Genomic DNA, 18717 nt, shown 5'->3' with positions numbered 1-18717 from the left:
AGATGTGATTGAGGCTCTGTCTTCATCTCTGTCCTGGTCTGTATTTTAAATCAATAAGGTAATAGGAAAGGCTGTCAGCTTTATTAACAGCTGTCATTTGTGTAGCACATTACAGCTATGCATTGTCTTCTATCACCATGGTGGTCTTTGGAAGCAGGTCTTCCCTATGGTTAAAAATGAGGACGTAAAACACAAAGAAGTGACTGCTGTCCATGCTGTAGCCTGAGATGAGGCAACAGCAGAGGAAGTGTCAGAATCTGGACTAGATGGAAAGGAGGTCCGAAATCAGGATGGTGTTCAATAAAAATGAATGTAAAACTTGAATCCTGATAAGCAGATAGGTCCTGCACAACCTTGTGGGTGAGAAGGGAGAAAGGAAAGGTGAGATTAAGGGGGAAATGAAAGAGAATTGCAGAGCCCTAGCTGATTTCATTCAGTGAATAGAATGTCAGCCTACTGATTGAAGGGTCCTGGGTTTGATTCCAGTCAAGGGGTTGTGGGCTTGATCCTCAGTAGGGGGCATGCAGAATAGCCAGTCAGTGATTCTCTCTCATCATTAATATTTCTACCTCTCTCTCCCTCACCCTTCCTCTCTGAGATCAATATATATATATATATATATATATATATATATATATATATATATATATATATATATATATATTGTTTTAAAGACAGAGAGAGAATTGAGAATTGCAGAATTGTCTTATAGGCGTGTTCTTAGGTCTCCTGATTCCAAACTGCAGAGCTCTAGGTAGAAGTTAAGGGAAGCCAGTTGAAACTTACTGGGTGTGGTGAGTCATGCCCAAATCCTTATCCATGATATTTGTGAATATATTACATTACATGGAAAAGGAGAATCAAGGTTGAGAATGTCTTGATCTGAGTGGGTCCAATGTAATCACAAGGTTCCTTAAAAGTGGGAGAGGAAGGCAGAAGAAGAGATGTAGAGAGATGACAGCTGGCAGTATGACCAAGACTTGGTCTGTTGTCACTGATTTTGAGGATGGAAAAGGAGTAAGAGACAAGGAATGTGGATGGCCTCTAAACGCTGCAAGAGACAAGGAAAGAGACCCTTCCACAGAGCCTCCAGAAAAGAACGCAACTCTACCAATACCTTGAACTTAGCTTCATGAGACCCATGTTGGATGTCTGGCCTACAGAAGTAGAAGGTCATACATTTGTGGTGTTTTAAGCAATAGAAAACCTAACACAACAGGAAAAAGAATTGCCTAACAATTAGGTCTGTCTAGCATATAGTATTTTCTTTTTAAATATATTTTTATTGATTTCAGAGAGGAAGGGAGAGGGGGGAGAGAGATAGAAACATCACTGATGAGAGAGAATCATTAATCGGCTGCCTTCCACTCTCCCCCGACTGGGAATCGAGCCCACAAACCTTGGCATGTACCCTGACCTGGAATCAAACCATGACCTCCTAGTTCATAGGTCAACGCTCAACCACTAAGCCACACAAAGTATACATTTTTCTGTATCTGAAGGTATTTAGCCAGAAGGCAGAGTGGGCCAGGATACTGTAAAAGGATGTCCGTGTTGGGTGCTAGGAATAAGCGTTGAACCCAGAACATATGCAGTCTTCTCTGTTCTAAGACAAAAATGGGTAAAGATCCCTTAGCAGGGCCTGTTTTCCTGGACTTGCCTTCCCCATCCAGCCATAGTTTCAAATGCTTGAGGGTTTTTTTTCTGGTATTTTTTTGTTGTTGTTGTTGTTGTTGTTGTTTTTTGTTTTTTGTTTTTGGTGTTTTTTTAAACATTTCCAAACCTGGCCCATGACCAGCTATGTATTTCAGTCTGGCTTATCTGTCCCCAAAGGATAGATATGGTTTGACTTTGGAATTTGTTGGAAAGATAAATTTGCTGGTTTTAGCTGTTTCTTGGATTTTTGTGTTCATTTGCTTTTAGAAAATACCCTGTGGTCAGAGAAAAGCCGATTAGGCAGAAACAGTCTGCATCTCTGATACCAGCACATTTTTCCTCATTTGCTAGCCTCCAGAACTCTATGAGATACTTGCCTGGAGTTGGGTAATGAACACAGCTTGACTCCCAGACTCATTACAGAGTTTGTGTCCTTTGTTGTTGATTTAATGCAAGCATTCTTTCTTTGATTCTACCTTTGCTTCATGGGAGTTCAGTGACTGCATTTCTTTATGGGATAATCATAAAATCATCAGCTGACAGGTAATTATCTTTCACATCAATACCTCCTCCTAGGAAATTCCTGAAGAGCAGCTGTGGTATGGTTGGATGGCTACATGATTATTTTCCATGTTCAAAAGTAATTGCAAAGCAGTTCTAACAGCAAATTGGCTATTTAAAAGGCTGAGGAGCCTTTTAAAATGTAACATTAAATTTACACTAATAATAAATATACAGTTTTCTCCAATTGTTATAAAAAAAAAAAAGACAAGGAAACTGAGGAACTTTCAGTCCTTCTGATCTAAATGAAAGCTGAAATGCACATACCCTACTGACCCAGCAGTTCCATCCAACACTCAACAAGCATGTATACATATGTTCACCGAAAGCATATTTGAGAATATTCAGAGTAGCACTCTTCATAATAAGTTTGCTATAGAAGCATTGCAGACGTCAATCAATAGTGGAATCATAGATCATGATGTTTTTCATTCATTGTATACTCTTTATAATCAAGGACAAATGAACTCCACACAGCAGCCTGGCGACTCTCACGGTATAATGCTGAGTGAATTAAACACAAATGGCCCAACTGTTATTTAGGATTTAAAAAACCATCCAGAACTCATGTATTATGTTTTAGGATCAAGGTTGCCCTTATGGAGTGATTGTGCTAAGTGGGAAAGGGGGATTGTGAGGGTGAGAAGGGAAGATTATTTAGGGAACAGCTTCTGTTCTGTTTCTTCATCTGGCTGCTGGTTCCATGGATGTGTTCACTTTATGAAAATTATTAAGTTGCAAGCTTGTGATTTGTGCATTTCTCTGAATATATGTTACACTTTAATTTTTTAAAAAATTAACGATGATAACTTTTAAACTCAATTGTTGAGAAAGTTTCTGAGGGCAGGTTTTCATAATGTGTGTTCTTTCAGAATTTCATTTTGGATAATTCTTGTCATTATAACTACAGGCCATTCACTCCCAATTAAAATTAGTTGGCATTATTTTGGTAATTCTAGGGGTAAAGCAAGGGTGAGATGGTGAGAGTGGTCCACCTCAGGTCCAGGCAATAAGGAGGTTGATTGTCTACAGAGATATTTCAGATGCCAAAACCATCTAAACATTGTTCTCATTATTATCACCATGTGTCCACAGTTCTAAACAGTGCTATTGATAAAATACCCCTCAAGTCCTCGTAGATTTGGCTCAGTGGATACAGAGTTGGCCTGCGGACCAAAGGATCCCAGGTTTGATTCCGGCTAAGGGCACGTACCTGGTCAGGGCTCGTGCATAAGGCAACCAATCGATGTATTTCTCTCACATCGGTGTCCCTCTCTGTCTTTCCCTCTCTCTGAAAATCAATAAAAAAAAACCAACAACATACAATATATATATATATATATATTCATTCTCTCAGGTGAGGATTAAAAATAAACAAAATACCCCTCAAAAAAATAAAATCCTCCATTGGCCTGAGCCCTAAACTATTGGGGAAGTCAGTGTTCTATTTCATATATGCTTTACATATATAATGTGCTTCAAATGAGCACCCTTGTATAACTTGTTCATTTATCACTAATCTTCTAATAACACATGCGGACTCAGCCTCTTATTCATTTTTAGGGTGAGTTCTTAACAGTTTGGAATCATTTGAGCTGCAGTCTCCAGGCAAGGCTTCTTTGCAGGTTAAACAGTAGAGTCAGAAATGAGCAATGATGACACAGTAATCATGAGGATGAAGAAACTCTAGTTACTTCATTTCTGTCATTCTCTGTTACTGCTTCTGGAGTTCTTATGTTTAAGATTTACAATGAAACAGTGCTGATTATTTCTAAAAATAATTTTTGTCAGGTAAAGGAAGAGGGTCTTAAAAATGATCCATTCTAGTTGACAGAATCTAATCAGTATGCCCTGGCTTGGGGCAACTCCTTTCACCAGTGCTACTTGAAAATGGAAACTCAGAGACGAAAACACAAAAGCTGTGAAAACTTTCAGCAATTTCACCAACATCAAATTAAGGTGAATACTATTCTGAACTTGGTTAGCACTTTTAATTGTAAATATGGACAGATTACTATGTGTTTTTAGTTCTGTGTTTGCTTTAGATCTTAAGTGTCCAGGTTTGCTTAAATTGCAAATCTTTGACTTGTCAAAAATAATGCCATGGAAATTAATAGAAAGAAAAATAGAGCATGAAAAAGAAAAAAATACACATTGTTCTAGGGAGTTGTGGTATAATTCTTAAGACATCTCCCTCCTTGTTCAATCCCTGAAATAAGGTAGACAGTTTTTTTTTTTTGTTTTTTTTAAAAGAACCTAATTCCATTCACTCTCCCATTGTCTCCTCCACCCATTGCTTATTTTCATGTGCCTCATCTACACTTCACCCCTTACACCACAAACACCTAACTGCTTTTGACTACTCATCAGGTTTTCACAACAAAATTGCAAGTTTGTTTAAATTACAATATTAGCTAGCAGTGCATTTATAGCTCACTCTTTCAAAACAGGGAACTTTTTAATGCTGAAAGGAAGGTGTTGGAGTCCTTACTCCTGAATCTTCAGCACTCTCCTGGACCCTGCTCGGTGCAGCCATTGTTGGAATAAGTTCTTCCTTGATCCCGCTCACAGTGCCAATTGTTGGAGTACTTACTCCTTGATTCTGCTCACCTATGTCAACTGCGGAGCCTCAGTTCCCCTGCCAGGAACTGGACCTTTACGGTTACTGGGTAGTGGATGGAGAAGACATGAGAGGTCATAGGCTCGTAGGCATAGAAGAGAGTTTTATTACAGTCTAAGTAGCTATTGCTACTAAGTAACCATCAGAGAAAACCTTTCTTCAAAGGAGCCTCACACAGTAGCTGCTGCTAACATAGCAGCCATTGCAAACACAGCAGTAAACACAGGAGCCATTCCAAGCAGCTGCACAATGGCTGGTTAATAACACATCTTTACAGTAACTTAGACAAAAGAAGCTTCTTGCCAAATAGTGACACCAGCCTTTTGGGTCATAGAAGGGCATGCCTGTGCAGTACAGTAAGATTGCTGTGTCTTTGCTTTTGCACCTGCATATAGCAGATTAGCCTTGAACACTCTGATTAGGATTCCCATGCTCAGATTGGCCTTGAACATCTGGCGCACTCTAGACAGGGTTCCCACAGAAGGAAAGTAAAAGTAATTTCTGATGCACCTTTTCTGCTTCACATAAACTCATCATTGCACTGCTGTTGGGAAGCATCTTAAATGTTCATCGGTAGCACACTTACTAACTTACGGAACACCTGGGCGATGGAATAGTGTACAGCCATTAAAAAGTATGGCTGTTCATTTTTGTAATGGCTGTTCTTTTTAATACTAATGTTCTGTGTCAGTATTGCATGAGTTCTAAGGTGCTGGTACAGATGTATTTTTTAAAACAAGGTTTAGAAGAGTGCTACTGTTTTGGCACGAATGTTTTTATATTTCTTAAATGCTAAAACTTGTTGGCACAATCTCCATCATAACACAGCCTTCCCTCAGTCTTGGTGGGGGATTGGTTCCAGGAGCCTCCACCGATACTAAACTCCACAAAAGCTCAACTCTCTTACGTGAAACGGTGGAGTGTTTGCATAGAATCTATACACATCCTCCCACATACTTTAAAGCACATGTGTCAAACACAAGGCCCGCGGGCCAAATCCGTCCCGCCAGGCCTTGCAATGTGGCCCGCACCGCGCTGTCATCACTGCACTCCGCTGCGTTTCCATCACAATGACAGTTTATGACCGTTCAGTAAACCATTCGGCCCGCGATTTAGGCTGGATTTTAGATTTTGGCCCCTTCTCTGATTGAGTTCGACACCCCTACTTTAAAGCATCTCTAGATTACTTATAATACCTAATGCAATTAAAGTGCTATGCAAATAGTCATTAGGCTGTATTGTTTGAGGGAATAATGGCAAGAGAAGTCTGTTTGTGTTCCATGGGCCTGTGTAGTACATGCAGCAGAACATATTTTTTCGAACATGTTCAATCCACACTGGGTTGAATCTGCAGATGCAGAACTCATGGATAAGGAGGGCCAGCTGTAGTTAAGATCATAAACCCCACGCAGAAGATCACTGTGATCCCGACACCACAAAACACCAGAGCCGCCTCTCAGAGCCACATGTTTTCCGCTGGAGGCAGAGCAAGGCAGTGGCAGTTCTCAAAGGCCCACGCTCAGGAGCCTGTGGAAAGCTGGGTGGTGATTCCAGTGTCAGGGCTCCAGGGTGCCTCCGATTGTCAGCACCTTTCTCATCCGGAGGCCAGAGCCCAGGGAGATGCCTGGGTAGCTCAGGTACAGTCTTCAGTTAGGGAACTGCACCTGTTTTTCCCTCCGCTAAGCAGCTCTTTCACGGAGCCAAATGGCAAGCCTTTCTTTGAATGTGAGAAAAATGCACACCTGGGTATTTTTTACGTATTTATCATTTAAGCCTCATATAATTGGAAAAAAACTAAATGTGAGGGAGTGTTGCTAAATTTATGGGTAATATAAAACCTGAAAAGTACCATAAAAGCAGAATAGGACCCAGTAAAGGGACTATATATTGGTGGTTAGTAGCGATTCCTAGTTCAGTTAAGTTAATGACTGCAGTTGAGCACTGATTTTAGCTTTGCAATTTTTGGCACATGAGGTGAAAGGGGGAGTAGAAAGTATATAATACTTTTTATATGAAGCCAAAAAATAGGAAGTTTTGCCTAAGGAAAAAGACATTTCCTGATACTCGAGAAGGAAATTCAAATATAGATCTTTATTAAAAATATAGAGAGATTCATGGTGGTCGATTTGTGCCTATCAAGGTATTGAAACTTCAATCAAAATGTGCCCAATCTCTCAAAATATGTGTAGTCTCATCTGTATGTCAGGTCTCACCAGTCACCACAGTAGTCCAACTCTCCTCTCTCATCGGACTGCTGTAAAGGGCTCCTGACACACTTCTCCATTTACGCTCAAAACCACCTCCCCCCACCCTCCTACCTGATGAGCAGTAGGGAGTCAGGAGACATTCAAGAGAAAGGAACCTTCTGTCAATACCAGATGCTAGCCTCCCAGCCTCATCCTGAAGCATGATGCTGATCATGTCATTTCCTTGTGCCAAAACTTTCAAGAGGTCCCCTTTCCCGCAGGGTACAATCCACACTCTTTATTTAGCCCTCCACAAGCTGGGTTCAGTTGCATTTCCAAACTCGTACCTTTGACATGGTACTGATCTTTTATCTAAATTATAACTATTGCATGTATATCCTACATAAGGTTGTAGTCAAGTCCTATATAGTGTTTAGCATGAGCGTTAAATGTATGGAGGCTTATGTTAAATTATAGCATTTTTGTGAGGGTTTAATTGCATCCAATTTCTCTCTAGATGCCTAAAGTTTCTGTTTTGTTTTTAAATATATTTTTATTTCAGAGAGGAATGGAGAGGGAGAGAGAGATAGCAACATCAATGATGAGAAAGTATCATTGATGGACTGCCTCTTGCATGTCTCCCTTTCCCCCCAGTGGGGATTGACCCTGCAACCCAGGCATGTGCCCTTGACCAGAATCAAACCCGGGACCCTTCAGTTCACAGGCTAATGCTCTATCCGTTGAGCCAAACCACCTAGGACCTGTTTTTAAATATGTAACAAATGGCCAGTCAGCTGTCAAGTCTCCTGTTTTTTTAAATATCTCTAAAGACTAGTGAATCTGAATTCAGTTCATATACATTTGACCCTGGAAAAACATGGGTTTGAACTGCACGGGTCCACTTATAACACGCATTTGTTTCAACAAATGTTGTAATGTATTTTCTCTTCCTTATGATTCTTTATTTTTTTCACTAACTTTATTGTAAGAATACAGTAAAATAAATATACAGAATATTTGTTAATTGTTTAGATTGACAGTAAGGCTTTTGGTCAATAGTAGGTATTAGTAAAGTTTGGGGGAGTCAAAGTTGTTGCGGGTTTTCAACTGTGCAGGAGGCAGAGCCTCTAATCCCCATGTTGTTCAAGAGTCAACTATACATTTGTAAAGACCTCATGGATCTTCTCTTACAAGGATACAACATTACTTCGATACAGAATGCCGGAAAGTAAAACAAAATAGATTCATGTAGCTGGTCATTTCCAGGGAAGACTACCAAATCAGTACTCTCTTCCAAAAAGTGACCAAGGGGCCAGTGCACTGGTTTCCAGATGAGTATTACCTCCTAGCCTCCACTCAGGAGGTTGGACCCTGACCGCTACTGCTGGTTGCCATGACTCCTGCTATGAGAGCATAACCCTCACCTCCATTTCCTTCCAACAGGCCGATTTAAACTGCAATATTCAAGATGATGCCGGGGCTTTTTACTGTGTAACCAGTCAGTATGAGAGCTCTGAAAACATGACAGTCACCTGTTCCACCAAAGTTTGCTCCTTTGGGAAGCAAGTAGTAGAAAAAGTAGAGGTAAGTTGGCCTCTGTATCCTGGAACTTTCTTTCAAGGCCAGATTATTGCTGTCCTTTAAAGCTTTCTGGGGTAGAGTTTTACTATTTTTTTTATTTTTTTATTTTTTTTTTTTTGTCTCTCTTTCTTCTGACCCAACCCCACCTAACTCCTCCCCCACCCACAATTACTTCTAAAAAGGCAAAATGGGTTGAAAGCCACTGAAAGAAGGCCAGGAGGAAGTCCCACACCAGCCCCCTTGACTGTTGAAGTTGGCCTTCCCACCCGCAGCGTTTAGTCCTGGGGGTGGCCTGGTGTGGGAGCTGCCGCCCATCAGATGAAGCCTTCCCACCCACCCATGGCAAGGGGACTCCCAGGCACTGGGAGAGGAGCCACAGCATGTGCGACTGATGGGCACTGGCCTTCTAAGCCCCGATACCTTCTGTTCGGTGGTGTTGCTTTTGCCATTTATACCCCTTTCATTATATTTGTTTTAACCCATTTGTACGCCCCCCCCCCCCCCCCACACACACACACTGGGGATTGAGTGGACCTTCCCCACATGCTATGCATGTCTATTAAAACAAAAATGTTTTCCCTAAGTGGCAGACCTGACCAACTTTAAAATCATTTTTCATGAGGATTTTCGGCTGAAAATATTCAAGAACACCCAAATTGTAATATATTTATTTTTATAATATTCATTGCAAGTTGTTTTTTAAAATTAAATTGGAAATGTTGTGGCATGTGGGGATAGTTTCTGTTTTGGACGTGGTTAAGTCTATTCTAGTACAAACTGGGACTAAATACCTATTTTTGGCCTTTAATTTTAAGCCTCCATTTCTTTGAAAAAAAAAAGTATATGTTTGTTTGATTAGTATGAATGATATTTGTAGTTGACATTCCATTGAAGGTTTTTTCAGTGTTTCTGCTCATCCCCCCACAGTGGATCCATGTTCAGTGAGAAGCTTTTGTTTACAGCAGCCCTGGACCTCGGAGGTCCAGGAGCCCACCTGTCTGTGACAGAGACTTTGTGCTGAGACAAGAAAGAGACAGAGAGAGACATTGGGGAGTGAGAAGGAGGAAGGGTGGTTCATTTAAGCTTAGGGGGCGTGAGCTTTATTAAACTGGTGGTAGTGGGAACCCAGTAAGATATTTGAATGGAACTTAGAAACTGACTGCATATTTAAGATTAAAGAGGAGGGAAAGTCAAAGGTCATACACTTTATCCTTGGAAGGACAATCTTGTCACCAGCAGAGAGAAGGAAATGGGGTGTTCAATAGGAAACAGGGCATGATTGCTGACCCATGCAAGGCTAACATTTTAGAGAAGGTAAAGACTGAAACTATTCATTGGGAATCCTAAGCATGAGGATAAAGATGGGGATAGAGACTTAGCTGCAGAGAGAGAATAGCCAGAGCATGAAATAAGGAGTCAGTTTGGGAGCAGCAGCCAGCCCTGCAGTGGCTGGAAGGGAGGCCACCGAACTCTCGAACTGATGAACTCTCAAACTCTCGGGGAATTTCCATGAAAAAGGCAGTATGAGTGTGGCAGGTGGAGTTTTATAATTAAACCTTAAACCCACTTAGAATGTATTTCTGTATTATGTGTATAAGGGGAGACTGCTATTTTTCTCCCAAACACATAGGTGTCTGTTGAAAACCACTTATAAAGTGACTCACCCTTTTCCCACCGAGCGGATCTGTGCCCTTGATGTTACCACATACACTGGGAGCTGCTTCTGGCATCTCTCTGTTCTCTCCACCTTGTATCTCCACCCTGTACCTCCACCTGTCCCAACGCCACACTTCCTTCTTTACAATGGCCTGATGGTAGGTTCTGATATCTCCTGAGGAAATGAGGTTCACCATCTTTTTTTTTTTTTTTTATATTTTCTAGGTTAGGAACCAGCATTCATTCTTCCAAATACTGAGATTGTTTTAAAAATGTAAAGAGAGACAAAATCTTATTTGAGCAATCTTATCTAATTGATTTCGATTATTATTTTCGGATAAATTGATACTCAGTCTTTCTAATCAAGAACCTATTTGTATTTTCATCTCATTTTATCTATTATAATAAGAGTTTATAGTTTTTATATGTATAGATTTATTCCTTTCCGGGTAGTATATATATTTCTAAGTATTATGAAATTGGTTGAATATAATTTTCTACTTCTAGATTTTGATTACTAGAAGAGAGAAAAGTTCTTGGTCTTTGTATATCTATTTTCTTTCAAAACATTTTGCTGTGTTTATCTCTGGTCATTTTCCCCTAGATTCATGGCTTTTTTATGTATATAAATCTTATTGGCAGCTTTATTTTATTGTTTCTTTTCCAATTTTTATGCCTGTTTTTAAAATTATTATTTTCTCACCTTTTAGTTTCCTAAAACTTCCAATGGAGTTGTAAAAGGAAATAGTGTTATATAAGTAATAGTATCCCTGTATAGTTCCTGATGTGAGTAGACATGTCTTGGGTGTTTTTTCATGTAGGATATTTGTTCTTGGTTTTTATAAATCGTCTTTATTTTTACATTTTAAGTGCTTTCTTTCTATAAATATTTTACTTAGGATTTTTTATTAGTAGTAGCTACAATATTTTATCAAATGCCTTTTCAGCAACTCTAACTATATGATTTTTCTCTGATTTTTCTCCCATTTGTTGACATCATCACAAGTTAGCGCACATCCTGTGTGTGCACCACCACAGCATTCCTGAACAAAGTCCTGCTTTGGTTACAGTGACTCACTGTTTGCTGTTTTACATAGCGTTTTTGCATCTTAGCCTGTTCTTTTCTTTTTTTATTTCTTTATCAAATTTCAGTATTGAATGTATATTAGTTTCATAAAAATAAGTGGGACATCTCCCTTTTTCTGTGATCTGGCATGGTTTGAATAACATTGGAAATAACTATTCTTTAAAGGTTACATGGAACTTGCCTGTGAAACCATCTGGTCTTTGTACCCTTTTCAGCGGTATGTTTCTAAACAACTTCTAGTCATTTCCACCATCACTGACCAGTTGTTTTCTACTTAAAATGGGTCGTTATTAGCAATTTGTATTTTGCTAGGAAGGCACCCTACCCTCTAGGTTTTCTCTGCTATTTTTGCTGTTAGAGGTATCGATATGTGATGTAATCTCTTGTAAATCTTCTAATCTCACTGCAGTTATAGTTTTGTCTCTCTTCTTTTTTCTCCTTATGTTTGTGAAGTTTATTTTATTTAGTCTTTTTCTACAGAACCAGTTTTTATATTTATCCTGTCTGCATTTTTAAATTTGATTATATTTATTTGCACTTTTATCTTTATTAATTTCCTATTCCTGGTTTTTTTGTTTTGTTTTGTTTTTTCTTTTCCTGTGGTTTTGGTTTGCTGTGTGAGTTGGTAATTTCTTAAAGATGTGCGTTTAGTTCTGAACTTGTTCATCTTTCATGATGAAGACATGAAGCTGCTTCATTAAGTTTCCTCCACTTGAGCTTCATTGCATCCCGTAGTTTTTAATGTATTTTCCTTTTCATTACTCTTTGGATAGTTTGTAATTTTCTTTTTAATTCTTTTTTGATCCAAGGTTTATCCAGGAGTGTATTTCTTACTTCTGATGCTTCAGTGGGATCTTTCAACTTTATACACCCAGTTATTTCTTTTCTTTTAAATTAAAGGCATAAATAACTAACAGTCAGAGGCTCATGATGAGTGTGAAGCCGTTTTTCCTCAACTAGAGAAATTAGCTGAATTGGTTGCTGGCCTGTGAGGCCTTATCATAGTAAAGAAGGGTTTTCTTTGGGCTTTTTGAAGACTTGGGAGAGGCTGGTGCTGCTCTTACAGATCTCTGGGTAGAGAATCACGACACGGGGGGATATATTGCCTTCTGACCTTTGCTCAGGACTTACACAACTCTTCTTTAAAGCTATCACCTCTCTTTTCTTTTTTTATGAAACTGACGTCATTACCAACTGCACTAACAAAGCACCTTCCGATTCTCTGTTAATTTCCAGAAAAATAATGAATTCTGAATCTGGCATTAATTTTTGGATACTGGATTTTTAAAAATTAAGTTAACAGCCATAAATAGTACCGTGTATAGCAGACATTTCATGTTGAAAAACTACAATGCTTTTATAAGCAGTAATAACCCTTTTCATGTATTTTGAGGTCAAAAGTGTAAAAATGCTCAAATCCTTTTTCCCACACAGACGGAGTATGCAAGGTTTGAGAATGGCCGATTTGTATACCGAATAAACCGCTCCCCGATGTGTGAATATATGATCAACTTCATCCACAAACTCAAACACTTACCAGAGAAATATATGATGAATAGTGTTTTGGAAAACTTCACAATTTTATTGGTAACTATTTTGTCTCTTCCCTATTTTGGCAGACTCAGCCCTGAGGCTGGTGGGGAAAGACTAGGGTGGAGGTAAGGGTTGGGGAGTGGGGGTAAAGTTCTGGGAGGCACCGGGACCTGGGCCAAAGCAAATGGCCTGGCTGTTGGGTAGGGCCCCGGGTAGTCAGTCAGCAGTTGAGTCCACATATTTATAGGGTAAACCTAGCCTTGGTTTAGCTCAAGTCTGTAGAAGAGAAGGGTTTTATTTGTTTATTTATTTTACCCTGTGTGAGGAAACTGGCAGGGGGATTTGTAAGCTTGACAGAATTGGAATTCAGGAGGATCATAAAAAATGATGGACCTAGGTTCTCAATTCTGGCCACACATTAGAAGACCTGGAGAAAGACCTTGGTATCTAAATATCCTGATACAAAGACTGTAAACTGTGTCCATTATTGAATCAGGATCTCTGAGGACAGGACCCAGGAAAGTTCCCCAGGTAATTCCAGCATTAGCCAAGTTTGGGTCTTAGCAGCAACATATTTGGCAAATCACAAATGAGGCAAAAGCTGAGTTAGAAGATTTGTAATTTGAGCATATCTTGATTCATTTTCTGGAGGATTTGCAAGACCTTATAAGAAGTACGTACATATGAGCTCTCAGAACTAGAAGGGATGTACGTTAGAATAGAATGTCATGACCAGGAAGGGTTGAATATTCTCCAGAGGCTGAAAACTATGATCAAAACTTAATGGGCGGCTAAAGGAAAAGGAAAAAATATTGGTGTTAAGTGTCCACAGGGCAATGCTGCGTGGGAGTTTTTCCCCCTTAATATTTAACTTTAAAACAAATTTCTCATGGAGGCTTCACTGGGGGACTTGGGAAGGTTATTACAAATAGTCTTGTCCTCAAAATATACCTCTAAAATATATATAATAATAGGTTTCATAAGGCTCATTTTAAAAAGTATAACATTCCTTAATTAAACTGAAGGAAAAATGCCAAAACAGAACTTGGTGGGAAGTATTTTTGCTGAAAGGGACAGCAAGGCAATATTGTGGTCAAAGATTCCTTTGTGACTAGGATCAAGGACTAGAACACTAAAAGCAGGAATTATTTACCTGGAGTTTTTGGATTCATTCAGTCCGTGGTACTCAGGCACTGGTGTACTGGTGGAAAATAAAAGATTCTGGCTCAAACTACTCCCCCCTCAAAATAAATAAATACACACACACACACACACACACACACACACACACACCCTGATTGTAAATACGCCCTCCATGGGCAATTTCAAGCTATCACTGGTTATCCAGCTCATGAAAGTCCTTAATATTTAACAATAACTTTCAGCAACCAGTAGGAGCCAGTTCCTTCACACAATGTAAAATAATAATAATAATAAAAATTTTAAAATGCTGAGGTATAAGCCCCACCTCAAGGAATAACATCAGCATCCCCAGGTAGTTGTGCACACAGGGTTGAAATCCCTGCTCTAAGGGACTGGTCAATGAGCCAATTTTCATTTATTCCGTGGAGAGAACCTCAATGGCCTCTTAAGTGTATCCAGGTCCCTCTGAAATTTAGAAACTAGCAGTCTGGGGGAAATTTGGAAAACATGTTCTTTAGTAACTAGTCTTCACTGGTGCCCTTTGGTGAACATTGAGCAGTCCAAGGCTCCAGGTGCTAGCGGGTCCTCGTCACATAGAGACGCCCTTGTAATTAAGAACAGATCACCTTAGTGCTTAGCTGAGCAGAAGGTGAATGTGGCATCCTGCTGTGGACATGAAATAGCCTCAGGAATGAACCACAACTCTCTGGGTGGATGGCCACTTCACCTCTCTTGGAAGGAGTGTCAGCTATTTTTTTAATTTTTATTTTTTATTTTTGAAACCCATGAAATGCTGTGTGTTTCAGCATTTTAAAGAATATGTGCTCAGTCTTTAAAACCCTCCCTACCTCACGGAGCATAGCCGAGGACAATAGGCCTGGAAAAATGAAAAGCATCTATTACCCATAAAACCCATGTAACTGTATGGGTTTTGGAACATGTGGCTTCATGCAGCATGACGGCTGGAGAACGCCCTATGTTTAATTAATTTCAGAAGGTATCATCAAGCAACTACATAAATTCCTCTAATATGCAGAATTAGTGGCTATCGATAAATATCTGCTCGAATACTACTATAGCTCTAGAAAAGCTGAAAGTAAGCCCTTGCTCCTGGGTTATGAGAACAAAATAATCTCATCGATTACAGGAGCAAGAGTACCTTTCCGCTTTTTCTCGGGGTGGAGTTAGGATCATAGTCAGGGTGCCAGTTGCTGGACACCGTTGTCGGGGTTTTACTAGAGTGCCTCGGACACGAAACCTGTAGAGGACCATTTCCAGATCCGATGGCCTAGTGGGCTAGACTGTCTGATTTCATCAGGATTATTTGGGAATTCAGGTGAACCTGTAGAGGCGGGCCTTACAGACAGACAGACAGACAGGAAGACGGCAGGTGAACCATAGGCCAAGTCTTCCTTTTGAGGTTGAACTCAGAAATACAGGTGGCTAGAAACTATTTTTTTTCTTTCCTCCTTTTGAATCTTAATCATAAAGCCTAAATAGGATGTATTCTTTCATAGAAAATTTGCAAGAAAGAGGCTACATCACAGATGTTTTAGGCACATGTTAAACCTTTTGTAAACGTTACGACATGAAATTCTCAGTTCAGAATTATGAGTTCATTTTTATTACTATTTTATGAATAAGGAATGTTAGGTCTACCCTAACACATTAGGTCACAGAGCCAGTGATAGACATAAACTAAGACTTGAATTGATGGAAAAGACACTTTGCAAACTATTTCACGATCATGGAATCAGAAGACTAGGGTTTCAGAGCCAGCTCTATTTTCTGACCTGGAGTAAAGTCTCTCCACCTTGATTTCCTCCTCCATTGACAACCAATGTGCTCAAATCTGTACTCTCCACCTCAGGGGTTATTAAGGATGTTTTCATTCATTCAGCTGAGCTCCGGAGAGATGGTTCTAGCTGCTGGAATACAATGCAGATAAAACACACACAGTCTCACAGTAGATCTTGGCCTGATAGAGGAAAGAGGCAGGTGCATAACTGATTGCAATACAAGGTCATAATGGCTGTAGTTACACTTGTGAAACGGGCACCACAGAAGTACAGAATACTTTACCTGAGCAGGTACCTAAAGTTGGGTGAGGTGCAGAATTCTTGGGAATGTTAAAAGATGGTATTTAAATTGCCTTGGTGATAAACAGACATTTTTCAGATTTACAAAGAAAAAGGCCATGTCATGGGTGCATAGTTAAGTGTCGGGTTCTAGGATTTGGTGAATTGGACAGATGAGGCAGCCATCCTGGAGTCTGGTGAAGGAAGCAGGCATTCCCCGAGGAATTCCCAAATGAATGTACACTGAACAGTGGCTGATGGCTGCAGAGCTAGGTACCGTATTTTCTGGCGTATAAGATGACCCCCTAATTTTACAGTTAAAACATAGGTTTAGGCCTATAATCGCTGTATAAGACTACCTCCCACTTCCGAGGCAACACCAGTTCTTTTTTTAATAGACCGCCTCTCTGACTCTGGCCAATCTGAGCAGGCGTTTTTTTCGTTTCAAAGGTCGTCTTATACGCCGGAAAATACGGTACATGGTGCCAAGGAAGCACGTATAGTTCTGGAGGTCATATCCAGCTTCCCAGAGGAAGCAGCAGTTGAAAGGTAGCTGCTGGATGAACAAGCAGAGGGGCCGGGAAGAATACTGCAGAGAGGCAGGCAGGTAGCAGCAGGTTAAACAGAAAATAGGACTGTGTAGCTGTGAAGGACAGGAGCACAGAGCAGTGAGCTGGCCAGGGAGGAAGGGCCAGATTGGGCAGAAGCTCCTCCGCCTAGTAGGATGAGAACAGGTTTTCTCATTATCCTAAAGTTTAAAAGAGGCCATTGAGGTGTTTTGTTTTGTTTTGTTTAGAGAGAGAGCCATTGTTTGTTATTCCACCTATATATGCATTCATTGGTTAATCCTTGAATGTGCCCTGAGTGATCGAACCTGCAACCCAGGTGTATCGGGACAGGGCTCTAACCAAATGAGCCACCTGGCCAGGGTCGCATCACGGTTTAAGCAAGTTTGTTGTTGTCAGGTTTCTGTATCTTACAAGGGTTTTGCAGCTGCTGTGTGCCGATGGGCCTTGGCCAGGCAGGGGTGGCTCCTGGGGAAGGAGTCCAGGTGAGGTTGGTGGTACCACGGTGGTAGAAAAGGGAGTAGATTCGAGAACTATTCAGGAGTAAAAAGCAGCAGAACCTGGCATTTGTTAGGTAAGGTGATGAGGGAGAGAGAGAGAAGTTTCAAAGATGAAAGAAATACTTGCTTGCTGTATTTGATCTATGAGGAAAGCAATAGGAATCAAGTGTAGAAAAGCACGGGGGGGACCAGTATTGAAAATTGCCCAGAAAAAAACAAAAGTAGATAATCCATTATTGTGTCAGCTGTCTAGAGCAGCATGATATAACGGCTAAGAAAAAGGTCTTCAGCATTAGACAATTGTATTTCCTTAAATAGATTAATCCCCAGCTTCCTTCTTTGTCAGAGGAGGAGGGATATAGCACCTGCTCGTAGAATCACTGTTATATCACATGAGACAATATGTGTAAAGCATTTAATACTGAGTACATGTGTACTAAGTAGTTGATACATGTTGGCTGTTATTACATGCCTTTTCATTCATCCAGCAAATATTTATTAAATGACTATTGTGTGCCAGGCTAGGTACTGGGGAATGTGGCCTTCAAGAATTTGCAGCCCACTGGACGAGATGGGCATTTTCAAAAAATGATACAAATCTAAATGTATTTACAGAAGGTACAGACTGCTGTGATGGGCAAATTACAAGTCCTGTGGGACTTTATTCTTTAGTCAGGGACCATACACACGGAGGCCTGAAGTGTAAGGGAAACGAAGTGGGAGAAGTAGCCTGATACAGAGGGGGGAATGAGACCCACGGCAAACTGGATGAGGCTCTCAAATTCGAAATCTTTGAAAACACTCATGTAACGGAGTCAGAGAAGCATTTGAGGAGGAAAGTTGGGTTAGATTTGCTTTTAGAAGGTTTCTTCTGAGAGTGGCATGGGGGGTTGAGAGAGTGAGGAGAGGAACGAGGTTGGGTCCAGTGGGCAGGGGCTGCCATGATCTGGGCTAGAGGATTCAAGATCTGAATGGAGGCTGAGACGGGGTATGAGGAGAAGAGAGATGGACTGGAGACACTGGACTCAAGAGGGGAGGCGCATATTTCAAAATACATTTTGAAAAGTAAAGCCTACATAAATTAAAAGAAGAATCCTTCGGCATGATGCTACCACTGTTCCCTCACTCAGCCTATTTTTTACTGATCCAGGTACTGCTGGTTAAAAGTGGCAAGCAAGGCACTCATGAAACTTACGTCTATCATTGGCTATCGTGAAACAAATCTAATAAAGGTTTAGGAATAAGATAGGAGACTGTTCCTAGGATAAATGACTGCCTCATGGGACGGGATTGTAAAAAATTGTTGTAAAGAAATCAACCTCCCCCCGCACCCCCAAAACTCACACTAATTCTCTGGTCTCTCTGGGGCTCATATTATGCATGAGACCCTTTCTGTAAGGTGCTTCCTACATACGGTAACTCAGATGGGTTTCAAATCCAACCCTCAATATCCTAAATTCGTGCTAGAGAGTCAGCGTGAGGCTGTTGGACTTTAGACTGTTCCATTCCAGGGAAATCAGAGTAGTCACAGCACAGGTGGAATATGCTTT

At 40.4% G+C, this 18717-nt stretch overlaps 1 protein-coding gene across 11 annotated transcripts in view; it reads left to right on the top strand.

Annotated features, from left to right (window-relative positions):
- The window catches only part of TEAD1 (TEA domain transcription factor 1), a 255016-nt gene that overhangs the window by 229572 nt on the left and 6727 nt on the right, over positions 1-18717 (top strand). For all 11 annotated transcript variants that reach the window (XM_045578071.1, XM_036426503.2, XM_036426504.2 and 8 more), the window contains 2 exons: positions 8467-8607; positions 12782-12934. In XM_045578071.1, coding sequence (XP_045434027.1) covers positions 8467-8607; positions 12782-12934 — 294 coding nt within the window. The remainder of the gene's footprint in view (positions 1-8466; positions 8608-12781; positions 12935-18717) is intronic.

Source organism: Pipistrellus kuhlii, unplaced genomic scaffold (genome assembly GCF_014108245.1).
Source record: "Pipistrellus kuhlii isolate mPipKuh1 unplaced genomic scaffold, mPipKuh1.p scaffold_m20_p_9, whole genome shotgun sequence".
Classification (NCBI taxonomy): domain Eukaryota; kingdom Metazoa; phylum Chordata; class Mammalia; order Chiroptera; family Vespertilionidae; genus Pipistrellus; species Pipistrellus kuhlii.
This window is presented reverse-complemented; position numbering and strand designations above follow the sequence as displayed.